The sequence below is a fragment of the Xiphophorus hellerii genome, chromosome 13 (assembly GCF_003331165.1).
Source record: "Xiphophorus hellerii strain 12219 chromosome 13, Xiphophorus_hellerii-4.1, whole genome shotgun sequence".
Taxonomy (NCBI): Eukaryota; Metazoa; Chordata; class Actinopteri; order Cyprinodontiformes; family Poeciliidae; genus Xiphophorus; species Xiphophorus hellerii.
The window spans coordinates 14,045,769-14,061,071 of NC_045684.1; the positions used below are offsets into that span (position 1 = coordinate 14,045,769).

Consider the following 15,303-nt stretch of genomic DNA (forward strand, 5'->3'; position numbering starts at 1 on the left):
GTTATTGCCCTCTAGTGGACTCAGATGGTAACTACAGCTTCTCTAATAAGCTAGAGAATTTACACACCATATTCATTTCCGGTAGGTACTTTCACATTAAGAGCTACAGAAACGAGTTAATATTCTCGGTTAGCTTTCATATTAAATAATGTTTTAGTTTTTCTTTTTCCTCCCAGAAATGTTTATTCAAAAGCACCAAATTAAACTGCTGAGGTTTTCAACCACCACTATATAATTTTCCTATTCCTAGATAGTCATGTCAAACAGATAAAAGTATTTAAATAAAATTAACAGCATCAACAAATTATTTTATGTTTAATAAATTTATTCACAGATTAATTCAGTCATGCAATTAACTAAGTAATATTAACTAGTTATATTTTAAACTTTAACTTTTTATATTTAGTTTTTCTCCATTAGATATTTTCATCCTGCTCAATGCTCTGATCTCAGCGGGTTGGATTTTATCACAAGCACATTTTCATTGTTTATATTTTTCAGGCTTTGATTCTCATATTTACCGACAGTTTATCTTTTTGAGAAGATTTTTCTGAAGTAAGTTTAATTTTCTTTTCCATTTATTAACCCTGTAGTGGCTCTTTAACAACATTAATTTAAGTTGATTTTATTTGAACTGATAAAAGTGAAATGAGAACAAATTAAGTTAAACAAATGATCTGGTTGAGTCAACATGAATAGGAATACCTGTAGTTACGATAGTTCACCACCAGAGGGCAGTGAGCGCTCATAATCCACCATCAAAAATAAAAATAGTTTGTTCTGCTGGTTTTCTGCTGAATCCATGAAAAAAGCTGCTCAGCTTCAAATCACTAACAGCAAAACAGAAATAGTTAAAGTTTTCTATCTTTATTCTAGTTTTGTTTCACTCTGTAAACTCAAATTGAACTGTTAATATTTATTCAGATGAATTAAACTTTGATTCTAGACGCTGAAGAAAACACAAGTGTGACTTTGTGTGAAAAAAGAAATTGAAATCAACTTTGGTCTCCTTCAGAACAGCGTCCATTTTGAGCCGCAGGATGGAAATAACTTGTTGACTTGTTAACAGAGGTAAGTGTTGCTGCTCCGAGTCTCTCCGTGTCTCTCGGCTCTCTGGACCTTTCCTGACCGATGAGAGGCTTTCAAGACACAAAGAGTCTCCTGGTTCTGGAGAGACTGACGTTTTTCATGATCCAACACCAGATACTTCACACACAGTGATTACTGTAGGAAGAAATAGTCCAAATTATGCAACAAATTTACTTTTAAAGTTGAAACAAACCTGCTCCATGTTTTTCTAAGAATATTTTGCTGTTTAAACCAGAATGCAGAACTGATATTTCAGGCCAAATAAATGTCATTTGAGTTGTTCTACATTAAACCCACAGTCCATTTCTTATTCTGTGGTAAATACCATCTGGGGCCCGATTGTTATCCTGACCATATGGGTCCAATTTGAAGTTCTATTATTTATTATTTAGCATTTGGTGAAATATGCATTTTCATATCAGTCAGGTAATTATTAACCCTGTATTGTTAACTATTACATCATAAAAAGCAGTTTTTTCCTATTTCTCTCTTTAATGACACACTTCCACCCCTCCTAGATGAATTAGATGAATCAGTTCATTTCTACAGCAGGTAGAGATAAGAGAGAACCAGCAGGACACTGACCAGCCAATCAGATGTTCTCCTGACTGAGAAAGTGGGATAATATCTCATCTCTGCAGTAGGTTGGGTTTTTAAAGCTCTTCATAACCTCTTAAAACATCCTGATGAAAAATGAATCAAACCTACTTTAGACTATTTTATCTTCAGGTTTCAACACCTTGTCCAACAATCCCCTGATCAAAGTCCCACTGAACTACAGAAAAACGACATATTTCTGTCCATGAATGTACAAAAACACCAACCAAGTAATGAATGTAACAGCATGGATGAGAGCTTGTAACAAAGGCACAAAACAAAGGATTTGCCTCATTGTTCTAATGGATGTTATCGGTTTAATTAACTGACTCCTTTGTTTTCTTGACCTCGAGGTTGAAGTTCTGGAGTCAAATAAACCCAAATGTTTCATTTTGTCTCATAGAAATTCATTGATGGCCCAAATGAGAAAGACTCAGGGGACTCATATAATAATAATGTTGTATGGCCTGTCCATCACAAGGGCAGATGCAAACTTTTCATTTGTAGAAATTTACAATAGAAAATGTTAAATATTTGTCAATGATATATATATATATATATTTTTTTTTTTCTCCAACTGAGAATCGACAACCAGACAGTCAAGAAAAAATGTTAGATATCACTGTTTTTAATGTTTTTATTAAATGTTTTTTTAAAAAGAAAACTAGAAAGAAAATGTATTTATAATAAAGCAGATGTTGAGTTTCTCTAATAAATGACACCTGGACTCTGAAAACACTGATATAAAGGTCTAATAAAAACACAAGATATTTATTAAGTTTTATTGTTACAGGAGCAATGAAGAAATATTTTAGTAAACAAATATATGGTTTGATTTCAAAGGTTAAGTTTTAATGTGTTAAAACTTTCCTCTGAAAACTGCTGATAGTTTTTTATGTTTTTCTAAATAAAAGTGTTTGAAACACTAAAATGTTGTACATATGTGTAACTACTGTATGTAGTTGTAAATAGTTGTCTCAGAGCTGAATCTACTTCCTGTTTGGTTCTGATTGGTCCATTCAGAGAGAAACCAACCGCTGAGCTGCAGTAGCGTCAAGGTCCAGTTCTCCCAGTGCAGTAGTCTAATCAACCACTAGAGGGCGCAGGACGTCTCCAGCTCCTCGTGGTTCTTCTTCAGCTGATTTTCTGCAGGTTTTCTGCTTTCTTGGGTTGATAAACAGGAAGTGTGAGGATGGCAGCTTCACCTTCATCGTCCTCCTCTTCCTCAGCTGCAGCATCAGTGATCCTAGAGGTCCAGTTCATCTCCTGCTGATGCTTCCAGTTCTTCTGGGTTTCTGCTGCTCAGCTTCAGATCTGCTTCACTGACAGCTTCAGCTTTTCTGTCTGGACCAACAGATGATTGATTTGCTGCTGGAAACGGTGATGGTGCAGCAAATCCTGCAGGGGGCGCTCTGGGGCCTCAGTGTTCAGGTCGGTTACAGTCACATCTCCCAGACTCCTGAATCTTCTGGTTCCTTCCTGAAATGATTTCCTGCAATAAAATGTTGGCTGGAAATGAGCAGAAAACTGAGAAAAACCTGAAAAAGTTCAAATCTGACCTAAAGTTTTACAGCTCAACTCAATGTTGATACAAAGGAAAACATGAAAGTAAAGGTGTTTGTTGTCACCTGAAAGGGGGAGGAGCCTAAGGTGCTTCAAGATGCTTAAAGTTACCTGGAAGGGGGCGGAGCCTCAGGTATGAATCAGGATCAGGACTAACCAGTTCAGACTCCATTCAGCAGCAGAGCAGAGTCTGGATCAGGTGAGTTTTTACTTCTTCTTGTTTTCCTCTCTCTGGGTTTTCTCTCTGTGGAGGAACCAGAACCAGAACTCGACCCGGTTCTCCTTCAGAACCAAGCTGCTGGCTTCATGGAACTGTGGTTCTGGTCGGGTTCTGGTTTCCTGTTGATCAGAACCAACAAACTATTTTAAAGCTGCAGTTTCCTGTTGCTGAGCTGAACTTGTTCCAGTATCTTTACTGGTTCTGCTGCTCTTCCTCCTGATGCCAGAAACCTCTGACCTCAGAGACTCACATCTGGTTTTAGAGGAAGAATTGAGCTGAATCATTAAAAACTGGTTTCCAGGATGAAATTGTAGATTCTGGCTCAGCTTTCTGAATAAATTCTAGTTTGTCTCCTGCAGAGCAACACGTCCTGCTCCGTATTTCTGTTCAGTTGTTTCATAACGAGCCTCTGATGACATCACAAGAGGCATCATTAGAGGATTCCTGCAGTACACTCTCCCAGTAACAGACTGGGACACCAGTGGGTCTCTGATTATGATTCATGTCTGCAACTTCCTCATCAGGACTGCAGTTCAGAACCAGTTGTTTAAGCCCCGCCCCTTTAGAGCAGCAGGTAAACATTTGTTCTGTTGCTGGAATCTGGACCGACCCGTTGGTCCTGGTTGTGAAGCTCTGAGCTCGGTCAGTGTTTCTGGTTGTTTTCAGACTGGAGAAATGAAATGAAGGGCAAAGGAGGGCAGATCAGCCAGAAATTATTCTCAAGAGTCGCATTACTTCAACATCAGATACTTCTAGATAAAAGTACAAAGTACAGCATCATAAAAATACTCCTGAAATGCTATTTTTAAAAAGTAACTCAAGTAACAGAGTAACTGTAAGTAGTTACTACCCACCTCTGACAGGAAGAAGCTCCAGTTTAATAGCTGTAGAGTCAAACTGGGACCAGTAGGTCTTCACCAGTTGTGACCAGCTGAGATATGGGGTGTCAGTAGACGGGGGGTAAAAACTATTTCTAGATAAACTTACTCCCTTTGGGTTAAAATCAGTCCTGGTTCTGATCCAGGAGGATTTTGAAATGTTTCTCTTGTCTTCAGAAGCTGTTATCAGTAAATAATTAACCTGCTTTAATAAGAGACCAGACCAGAAGGATAGGAGGGGCCCCAGGATTGAACCTTGAAATAACCCCACAGGTGATTTCTGTCGTTCCAATGAGAAGTTACCTGTTGACACAGAGAAATCCCTGTTCTTTAGTCAGACTGGAACCAGTGAAGTACTTGGTGTTTTCTGCTGGTTCATGTTTTCTTGTTTTGTTTTTGGCAGAAGCTCTTTGTTGCTGATTGAAAGACCAAGAAGTTTGATGTCAAAATTCCAGATTTATTAAGACAAAACCCACCTGACTTTAAAAGGTGTTTAATTCTCAGAAATCTCTGAGGTTGTGCTGGAATCAAGTTCCTCTGATCCTCTGAATCTATAATGGGAACCAGCTTTCTGCTCCACAGGACAGTTACTGGAACTGAATCACTGGGACTGACTGGTTCTGGTTTCTCTCTCAAGACGTCCAGAAGATGGAAGATCTGGATCGGAAAAAGAACAGAGCAGAACCTACAGGATCCATCTGTCCCTCCTTGAGGAGTGATTGGTCCAAAGACCCTCCTCCAGACATCAGTACCGAATCTGGACCATCAGACTCAGAGTAAGGAACCAGTTTCTAACTTGTGCATGTGAATCTACAGAAATATAATAAATCTGACACTAACTGGTTGATCTTCAAGTTAGAAATAAAAATGTAGCTTGATTTTTTTTTAGATTTTACATTAAAGCTGAATAGACATGAAGGATGTTGGTCAGTAAATCAACAGAGTTTGAAAGAAGGTCTGAGTGAATCAATGATGGATGAAAATGTTGCATAAAAACAAAAAAATAATGTGAAGAGCAACAATTCAGAGATTATATCCTGATAACACTAGATCCAGTTTAAGTACTGGGAACACTGGGCCCAGTTTATCCAGGTAGGCTGATGACCGAACCACAGCCACTGAGTTTCAGCAGCTCCTTTCTTTTCAGCAGAAAAGAAAGGTCAAAGGTCAAAGCAGCTGTAGAGGACTGGGCTGGTTTCCTGGTTCTGCTTCCTGGTCGGTTCTTGGGTTCTGGTCTTTAATGATCCACATCAGCTCCTCCTACTAGCTAAACAGCTTTGGTTCTGATATCATGGACCATATTATCTGATCTCCACCTTCTGCCACTAGATGGCAGCAATGTGATGCTGTGCAGTGCATTCTGGGCTTTGTAATTCTATTAATGGATACTTTAGAAGAACTTTGTGGAATAATTCCTAGAAATATGATCTGATCAGATCCATCAAACTGGGATATGAGCCTGTTGTCCTGCAGGTTCTGCTTTGACCCATGTGACCCAGACCAGTAGAACCAGTTCTAGAGAAAATGTGGAGTTTGACCCAACAGATCAGTCTGAATGTTTCACTCTGGAGCTTTAAACCTTCTGCTTTTCTGCAGCAGTTTGTGTTCAGATCTTCTTTTCTGGTTTTTATCTCAGAGTTTCTCACTGATTGATGATCTGAATAACAACATGTTTGTGTTTCAGAGGGCAGAACCACAGATGGAGAGCAGAACCTCAAGGATCCATCAGTCCGTCCATGAGGAGTGATGTCAACAAACGAAAACCTCCGGAGATCAGTACTGAATCTTTACCATCAGAACCAAAGTAAGAAACCAGTTTCTAACTGGTTGATGTGACTCTCTAGAAATCAATCAGGGTTTAATTTTGATTCTGATTAAAAACTGATGCAGGAAGACAACAAATATAATTTAAACCATTTAAGTTTAATAGTGACCTAAACTGGGCTTTAAGAGACCAGAACCAACTGTGGAGGAAAAACTAAATATTTTCCTTTGTGTTTCTGAAGCTGCAGCAGCTTCCAGGTTCCACAGAGGTCTGGTGTCTGTGGGAGTGGGAACAATAACGGTGATGATGGGACATTTATAGAAGCACAAGCACTTCCTGTTCCACCATCACATTCAGCCAATCACAGCGCTCATTTCACTGACACCAACCAGCTGCAGACAGAAGGTTAAGGGTCAGACTGGAGACTAAAGTATGATTAAATTCTAACATTTTCCTCATAACAAGTGAAATAATCTCCTAAAAGGCTCAGATATTAAATGTCAGAAAACATAATTATGTCCCAGACCGACTGTCAGGCTGAATTCACTAAATAAATGTCAGTTTGATCCACATCAACCATCCACCATAAACTGGAACAAAGAAAACTGATTTACCAAGAAACTCGGCTTTAGATTAATCAGATCAATATATCAGAAAATTATTGGTTATCACAAAATTACTGAACACACTGTGATTATCATGAACTGCTTGGAGTTCAGTAAATATAGATAATTATTGAAGAGAAATACCTTCAGGCTCTCTGTGCCTCTAGTTTATTTAGTGACTCTTTGTTTAATACATAATAAATGTTTTAGAGTGTATGGTGGTGGTGCGGTTAATCCTTGATGTGAAGGTTGTGGGTTTGATTCCTGTCTCAGACCATTTGCTTCATATTTTCCTCTCCTCTCTCCATCCTCATACCTGTTAAATTACTGTTAAATATCAGCCATTAGTGCCAAAAATGTCTTTGTATAAATGTTTTATTAACAGTTAACCCTCAGTGAAACAGCTGAATAAAACAATTTATTTATATTGATTCAGACAATTGGGTCAATTTTGTGGTCCTTGGTACCGGTTCTAAACTCTGATCTCTTCTGTAAATTCCAATATTTTCAGATGTTAAAATGTGAGAATTAATATTAGACTGTAGAGATTGGTTATTTTAATAATCTATTTAATTTTCAACACCTTGAACCAATCAGATCAGATGGAGAAAAAAATAGAACTTTCAGCTTCATTTTAGGTTCTATCCAGACAAACCAGACGGGCTGAACAGAACCTGATTTTAATGCTTTTGGTGACAAAGGAACCCAGAAACAGGCGAGACGAGCAGAATCAGATGAAAATCAGAACCAAGTCCATAAAAGGAACCAGACCACCTGAATAAAACAGGAACTGGGCTCAATGAAAATGGACTGTAACTAAAGACGACAACTGCAAACAATAAATCAGGACAAAAAAAACAACAACAAAGTGAACAGAACCAAAGTCCAAAGGATCATCATGAAGTCAGATTTAGTCGACCCAACTTTATATGACTAATAAAAACATGAACTTTAGATGACTTGTTGTTAGCTCTGCTAGCATGTCCACATAATGCTCTGCCACAGTTTAAAGCTCTTTATAAAGAGCTCAGATCAATGCAAACTGGGGCTGAGTCGTGTTTACTGGTGTTCCACCATTAAAGAAGGATCCAATTTTCTCCACAGGAATCCAGATTAGAATCAGTTTTTGTTTTTTCAGTCTCTGATGGATCAGTTTTCTATTCTGGCTCAGACAGAATAATGATTATTGTCCCAGAACAGATTCAGATGGACAAACACAATTGTATTATATCTGGTATCATTATTGATACCAGTTATAGTTTGTGGTGGACCTTCATGAACATCTTCAGCTCCAGCCTGTTGCTAGTGAAATATTTCAGTGATGAAGAAATGTCTTCACAGGAGAAGCTTTGGTGAGGAGGAGCATCCATCCTGCTGTGCTTTGGGTCAGAATGTTCTGATGGATCCGGTCTGTACCAGCTGCCCCCAGTATGGGAAACGACGCAGAACAGGATCTGGACGGCTGACAGCCAATCAGAGCAGCTGTGCTAAAGGTGAGACTGAACATCTCCAATCAGAGCTTCCTTCTATCGTCTCTGTGGAACCAGATCCACGTCTTTAGTTGAGATTTGGAAATTTAAGGTTTAAAAGTCTTTTTGTGGTCAGTTGTTTCAACTGAATCTGTGTTTTTCCAGCTGGTGTAACTGGAACTTATGTCCAGGTAACTGGGCTTAATAAAGTCCTCATTTAATTTGAGCCTGTTCAAAAAATGGCCACAAGATAAATGTACAAATTTAACTTTTTATTTTGTTCGTTTTTAAAATTATGTGAAGACTCTTACTCTGAAAGGTCATGTTGCAGCATAACATGTCATCAGCTCTAAATAAAACAAACACTTCATAGAATCAATTTGATGATTCTTACAGATAATTTTATTTGTGTTTCAGCACATTATGAGGTTAAGGGGAATGAAATAGCAGAGAGGATGGCTAAGGAGAGCAGCAATCGGGTTTTGGTTGATGTTAATGTGACGTTTAGCATAACAGAAATAAAGTGTATAATAAAACAATAAAAGAGAGGTGGCAAAAGTTATAGATCAGCAAATTGCCCAGCTGCCAATATGGTTAATCTGACCTTGCTGAAAATGACTTTTGTTCTACTTTTATTGGTTATTACACCAGGCCTTTAAGGTTCTGTTGGAAAATTGGAGTTTCTAATTTGGGAAACGACTAAAGGACAATTCCACGTAATTTCTTGCTACCTTGAGCATCTTTAATGTGATCTACTTCAAAAACTAAAATATGTAGACTTCAATCATGGTGTAGATTATTCAGGCCAGATTATCTAATACCAACTTTGTAGTTTTTTTTCTTTCCCTAAACGAAGCTGCATTTGATTTGTGAAGCTTCAATACAGGTTTGATTTCAACCCTTTTAATGTATCTGGACCACAGTCACCATGTCTCTCTATGAAAAGGGAGAACATGGTGGATTTCACTAGGCAGAAAGTGATTTAAACTCTGTTACAGAGTTGAAATCACTTTCTGCCCATTAGAAAGTGACTTTGAGATAAAGTCTCAGGAAGATATAGAAGCTTGTTTAAAGTCCATATTTCTTGAATATCTTTCAATTTCCTTATAGATTTTCTATATTTTAAACTTGTTTAGAGAAAGGTGTTTTTTGTTGCTTTTTTATGGTGTTAAAATTTTTCAAACACTGAGAGCTGAAACAGATTTGAAAGATAAAACTTTACATCCCAATGAATCAACAGCAGCAACTTTAACTTTAATAGAAAAAAATTCTTAAGTTGAGAAAATAGTTTTCTTTTAATACACAACTGTAAATAAAACAAATATGAGGGATTTATAGCTGAAGAAACTAAAAGCAAACAATCACATGGTTTAATGTTTTTTATGTTGCTGAACTTTGTCAAGTGTTTATTTTGCTTTGTTCTTTACCAAATGATAAACCAGCAGTCTAAATGTTTTCTCTGGTCTGTGGTTATTAATACATCCCAGCCTATCACTGCTCTCATTACCTGAATCTAGTTCTGGTCCCACTGTTTTCTCCAATATATTCTAGTAACAATAATCACATCATCAGTGTTACATGTTCAACCCAACAATCTATGGGTTTGATTGGAAGTGGCTCTGTTTTCAGCCTTTTGTGATAAATACAATAAAACTGAACATTTTCTTAAAGCTGGTGATGATTTTGATGCATGAAGACAAAAAGGTGAAAAACAACCTGCTTTAAAACTGTTTTAACAGAAAGAGGGAAGGAATGTTGGAGAGACAGAAACTTTTATTTACTCTGACAATATAACACAGACTGAATTATATATATTTACAGTATAAATGCAAAATGTAATAATTCTAACAATCTGTTGGCCCAACAATTTCCAGTCTGTAATTGTTCTTTAAAAAAATCCAATCCTGTCTCTGACTGAGAAAAGTCATTTTAAATGTGAACATTACTGATGTAATGAGTCATTTCTTTGGCAGATTAGAGCTTTTTATCCAGATTTCTTTCATAAAGGCTGGAAAATGCAGGGAGGAAACATTTTCTGTTTCTATAAGGACAATGATAAGAAGAGTTGATGTTACTGAAAACTCCTGCATTCAATGAGCCTGATGGTTTTGTTCCAACTTTATCACTGAATCATGTTTTTTACTACAGTTGTCTTCTGTGTTTCATTTTTACTTTTAAAACTGAATTGTAAATGTGTGGCAGTGAGCATGTGGATGAAACTGTTTAAAGCTGATAGGAGTTGGCAAAAATATCTTTAGGCAAAATGAAGCAGTTTGAGTCCAATTTACACGTTGCTGAATCAGAGATGGTGGATTTGGCTCAAACTAAGGGTTTCTGTGTTTCAATAGAAAGTGACATTAAGGAGTTGGCCAGACTTTCAATGTTCTGTCTACACGTTCTCAAATTGCAAAATAACTGTTAGCTGAACACAAAAACCACCCTGCTCTTTGGTCAAAGCATCATGTGCTGCTAATCCTGCAGACACTTCACAGTCAGACAGGGACTGAGTTTCCAGTTCACTCAATGGGGCTGCATCCTGAGGGTTTTGGTGGTTGACAAAAGAAGATTACAGACTAGACTAAAGACTACAGACATTGTAGACTGACCAGGGCCGGCCCAAGCCTCCATGGGGCCCTAAGCGAAATGTGGTTTTGGGGCCCTTTGTTTCTGCTAACAACGTGGACTGGCTGCAATCAACAGTTAAAATATTAGATCATTCGCACACCTGCTATAAACTTATTGCATCTCTGATGGTGCTGTTTGCATTATATCCTATGCATGTATAATATAGGATATATTTATCAGTCAGTCGATTTCTGGGGGCCGATTTCCTTAATTTTGGGGGATCGTGATCTGCTAATACTTACATGTGAAGTTCATCTGATCTTCTTTTCGTCACCAAAGGTTTAAAAATCAGCCTCTGTCCTCTTCTGCTCTGCAGTGAGAGGTTTGACTGACAGACCGGCCCACAAGGTCATGTCTGAATGTTTACTGTTAACAATATTCACTCCACTGTTGCCAATTCACTGACTTTCTTCCTATATTTAGCAAAATTTCAGACAAAAAAAAACTTGGTATCTGTCAAAATCGGCAGGTCAGGTTTTTTAAAGTTCGGTAATCTGCCAGAGAACAACAATTTCTACATACATTATCAAATATATTGTAAAAACAAATCACTTCTTTATGAAATTGTGTGTTTTTGTTATTGTGATGACATATTAATCGTTATAAAAAAAAATTCAGCTCCACCGAGGGGGCCCCTTGGTGGCTCTGGGGCCCTAAGTGGCTGCTTAGTTTGCTTACGCCTTGGGCCGGCCTTGAGACTGACGTTGGAATAACTTTCATTGAGTTTTCTCTAATTATTGAATTATGTTTTCTTCATAGAAGTTTATGAAGAAGAACCAAACTGGCCACTTTATTAGTCCAGTTACTTGTTAGAATATTGCAAATTGTTTTTATTTTGATTGTTTTTCTTTCTTTCTTCAGATTTTGATGTTCAGTGTCAACAGAAGCTTAAACGCCATCTGAAGATGAAGTTCCAGAGTCTCTCTGAAGCTGGAAATCAAACCGTTCTGAACCAGATCTACACAGAGCTCCACATCACAGAGGGGTTAACTAGAGAGGTCAACCAGGAACATGAGGTCAGACACATTGAAACAGCATCCAGGAAACAAGAAACAATCAGAAGAGAAGACATCTTTAAAGTCCCACCTGGAAGTGATCAACCAATCAGAACAGTGATGACCATGGGAGTGGCTGGCATTGGGAAAACACTGTTAACACAGAAGTTCACTCTGGACTGGGCTGAAGGCAAAACCAACCAGAACATTGATTTCATATTTCCATTCACTTTCAGAGAGCTGAATATGTTGAAAGAAGAAAAGTTCAGCTTATTAGGACTGATTCATAAATTATTTTCTAAAACCAAAGAAATCAGCAGCTTTGAAATGTTCCAGGTTCTGTTCATCTTTGATGGTCTGGATGAAAGTCGATTTACTCTGGATTTCAAGAACAATCCGATCCTGACTGATGTTACAGAGTCCAGCTCAGTGGATGTTCTGGTGACAAACCTCATCAGGAGGAAACTGCTTCCCTCTGCTCTCCTCTGGATAACCACACGACCTGCAGCAGCCAATCAGATCCCTGCTGAGTGTGTTGACATGGTAACAGATGTCAGAGGGTTCACTGACCCCCAGAAGGAGGAATACTTCAGGAAGAGATTCAGAGATGATGAAGAGAAGGCCAGCAGGATCATCTCCCACATCCAGAAATCAAAAAGTCTCCACATCATGTGTCACATCCCAGTTTTCTGCTGGATCACTGCTAAAGTTCTGGAGGATGTGATGAAGACCAGAGAGGGAGAAAAACTGCCAAAGACTCTGACTGAGATGTACATAGCATTCCTGGAGGTTAACTTCGCAATCAAGAAGGAAAAGTATGATGGAGGAAAAAAGACAAGATCAATCTGGAGTCCAGAGAACAAGAAGCTGATTGAGTCTCTAGGAAAACTGGCTTTTGAGCAGCTGCTGGAGGGAAACCTGATCTTCTATGACAAAGAGCTCAAAAAGTGCGGCATCAACATCAAAGATGCTGCGTTGTTCTCAGGAGTGTTCACTGAAATGTTTAAAAGAGAGAGAGGGACGTGCGACATCTCTGTCTACTCCTTTGTTCATCTGAGCATCCAGGAGTTTCTGGCTGCAGTCTACATGCTCCACTGTTTCACCAGCAGGAAGTCAGAGGTGATCAAGACGTTTCTGGGAGAAAAATACAGAGAAACATCTCTAGATGAGTTCATGAAGAAAGTCATGGAGAAATCCCTCAGCAGTGAAAATGGCCACCTGGACCTGTTTGTCCGCTTCCTTCATGGTCTCACTGTGGAGTCCAACCAGAGACTCTTAGAAGATCTGCTGGGTCAGACAGAGAACAGTCCAGAAACCATCCAGAGAATCATCACCAACCTGAAGGAGATGAACACTAAATATATCTCTCCTGACAGAAGCATCAACATCTTCTACTGTCTGGTGGAGATGAACGACGTCTCATTTTATCAGGAGATCCAACGGCTGCTGGATTCAGGGAAGAAGCTCTCAGAGACTGACTGTTCAGCTCTGGCCTTCATGCTGCAGATGTCAGAGGTTCTGGATGAGTTGGACCTGGAGAAGTACAACACATCAGATGATGGACGACGGAGACTGGTTCCAGCTGTGAGGAACTGCAGAAAGGCTCGGTGAGTCCAGATGTTTTCATTGTGTGAATGCTGATTCAGCTCTATTGTCCTCAAGTTTCTTCTTCTTCTTCAAGTTGCTTCTGGATGTTTTTGGTCTTTAACTTCTTCCTTCATCCTCTGGACTATTTCAGCCATTCAACCATCTAAACATTCAGCTCATCCAGGACAGCTGCAGCTTTTGGTTTTAGACATTTTGATCATTTTAAAAATATTTAATTTTTATCAGTTTTCAGGTTGAAATGATTAGAAAACCCTGAACTCTAGAAAAAAATCTATTTTGTCTGAAAGATCCAATCAGCCAGAGAGACTTTTACACTTTAAACTCTTCCTCACTCATTGAGCCGCTACTCCATAATTCATATTTTAGGATCTCTGACTGTTTTTATAAAATAATTATTTAGGTTTAATGAAAATTTCATTAAAATAAACCATTGCATTAATTAGAAACTTTGTGAACAGTGTTGATCTTCTTGATTTTCTCATCATCCTCACCTCTTCCTCCTCCCACTAGTTTCCTCTGAGTTTGTAAATGAGAGCAAAATGTGGTGATTGTTGTCTGGCTCCAGAAAAAGTCCTAGTTTCTGTCAGATCCTCCCAAAGCTCTGAGAACTCTGCTTCCAGAGCTGGAACCATTTTCCTCATCAACTCTTCATCTGCAGCTTTTGTTGAAGCTGTTAGCCATGAAGACCTGGAGAGACATGAGCTTCAACTCTTTAGACATCCCAGCCTCTTCTAGTTACTGGAGAACTTTCACTGCTTCACCATGAAAAATGCTGCTGGACCCAAACGCTCTGTTTTGGTCTTCAGCTCTTTAAGAGTTTAGCAACAATTTCTTCTGACATCCAAACCTTTGTTCCTCTGAGCCACACGGTCTAGTCCAAGTCAGAGCTGTGAGCAGTTCCTCCTCCTCTCCATCATCTCCAGTAGTTTCCTTCATCAGCTCAGTCAGCCTCTTCATCAGCTGCTTCAGCTCCTTTGAGGCTCTGATGCTGCAGCTCCATCAGATGCTGCAGAGAAAACTGAACTTTCCTTCACAGATGATAGAAGATCTTCAACATCTGACTGCAGCTGAAGGTCTGAGGACATGAAGCCTGGACCAGAACCAGAACCAGAACCTGGACTTTAACCAGGAACTGCACAGATTCTCTGTGGGGTCAAACTCAGTAAATTGAAGATCAGATGTTGATCAGATGATGACATCACTGTTATCATATTTTAGTCTGTTTATGATCCAGATTGATTTCATTAGAACTGAATTTATTTCTTCTCTAATCACAGACTTGGTGGCTGTTCGCTCCAAAAGGCTGATTGTGAAGTTTTGGCCTCGGCTCTGAAGTCCAACCCAGATCTGACTGAACTGGAAATAAATCTGATCTTTATAAATAAAGGTAGAGACTCTGATCTGAAGCCTCTGGTTGAGATCCTGGAGAGTTCAGTCAGTAAAGTGAAGATTCTGAGGTTTGTTTTCTTTATTTATCCAATAAAATCCTTCATTTATACTTTAAACATTAGTTTAATTAATGCTTTTATTCTAATATATTTTATTTTTAAACAACCTGTTTAAATGTCAGAATAAAATCTCTAAAACTTTTTACCTTATATATTATTTTTTTTCTTATATCAGACTTTGAGATTATTAAACTTTGTTTTTCAGTTTTTTACTTTAAAATGTTTTTTACTGATGAACAAAATGAGTAAAATAATTCAAATGATGTAAATTAATGATGGAGATGTTTCAGTTTGGTTTGGTAAAGATTCAGATTGTTTTATTTCTCATTTCTGATTCTCATCTTTACATCCAGAATGAAATGTTGTTCCTCCAGAGTCGAGCCACAAACACTGACAAGTTCAAATCATCATTAATGACCAAATCTAAGAAATGACTGATTG

The 15,303-nt window shown here is 38.3% G+C and overlaps 2 protein-coding genes and 1 long non-coding RNA gene across 8 annotated transcripts in view; all 3 read left to right on the plus strand.

Moving 5' to 3' along the window:
• Positions 1 to 15,303, plus strand: part of csmd3b (CUB and Sushi multiple domains 3b) — a 642,306-nt gene that overhangs the window by 218,882 nt on the left and 408,121 nt on the right. The window lies entirely within an intron of this gene.
• The window catches only part of LOC116730780 (NLR family CARD domain-containing protein 3-like), a 40,493-nt gene that overhangs the window by 23,087 nt on the left and 2,103 nt on the right, over positions 1 to 15,303 (plus strand). The window contains exons 7-8 of the mRNA XM_032580268.1: positions 12,143 to 13,413; positions 14,692 to 14,871. Of these exons, the coding sequence (XP_032436159.1) occupies positions 12,143 to 13,413; positions 14,692 to 14,871 (1,451 nt within the window). The remainder of the gene's footprint in view (positions 1 to 12,142; positions 13,414 to 14,691; positions 14,872 to 15,303) is intronic.
• LOC116730786 (uncharacterized) lies at positions 3,382 to 6,104 on the plus strand. Its single transcript, XR_004341411.1, has 3 exons — positions 3,382 to 3,448; positions 4,930 to 5,123; positions 6,032 to 6,104. It is a non-coding gene; the product is annotated as an uncharacterized LOC116730786 (long non-coding RNA).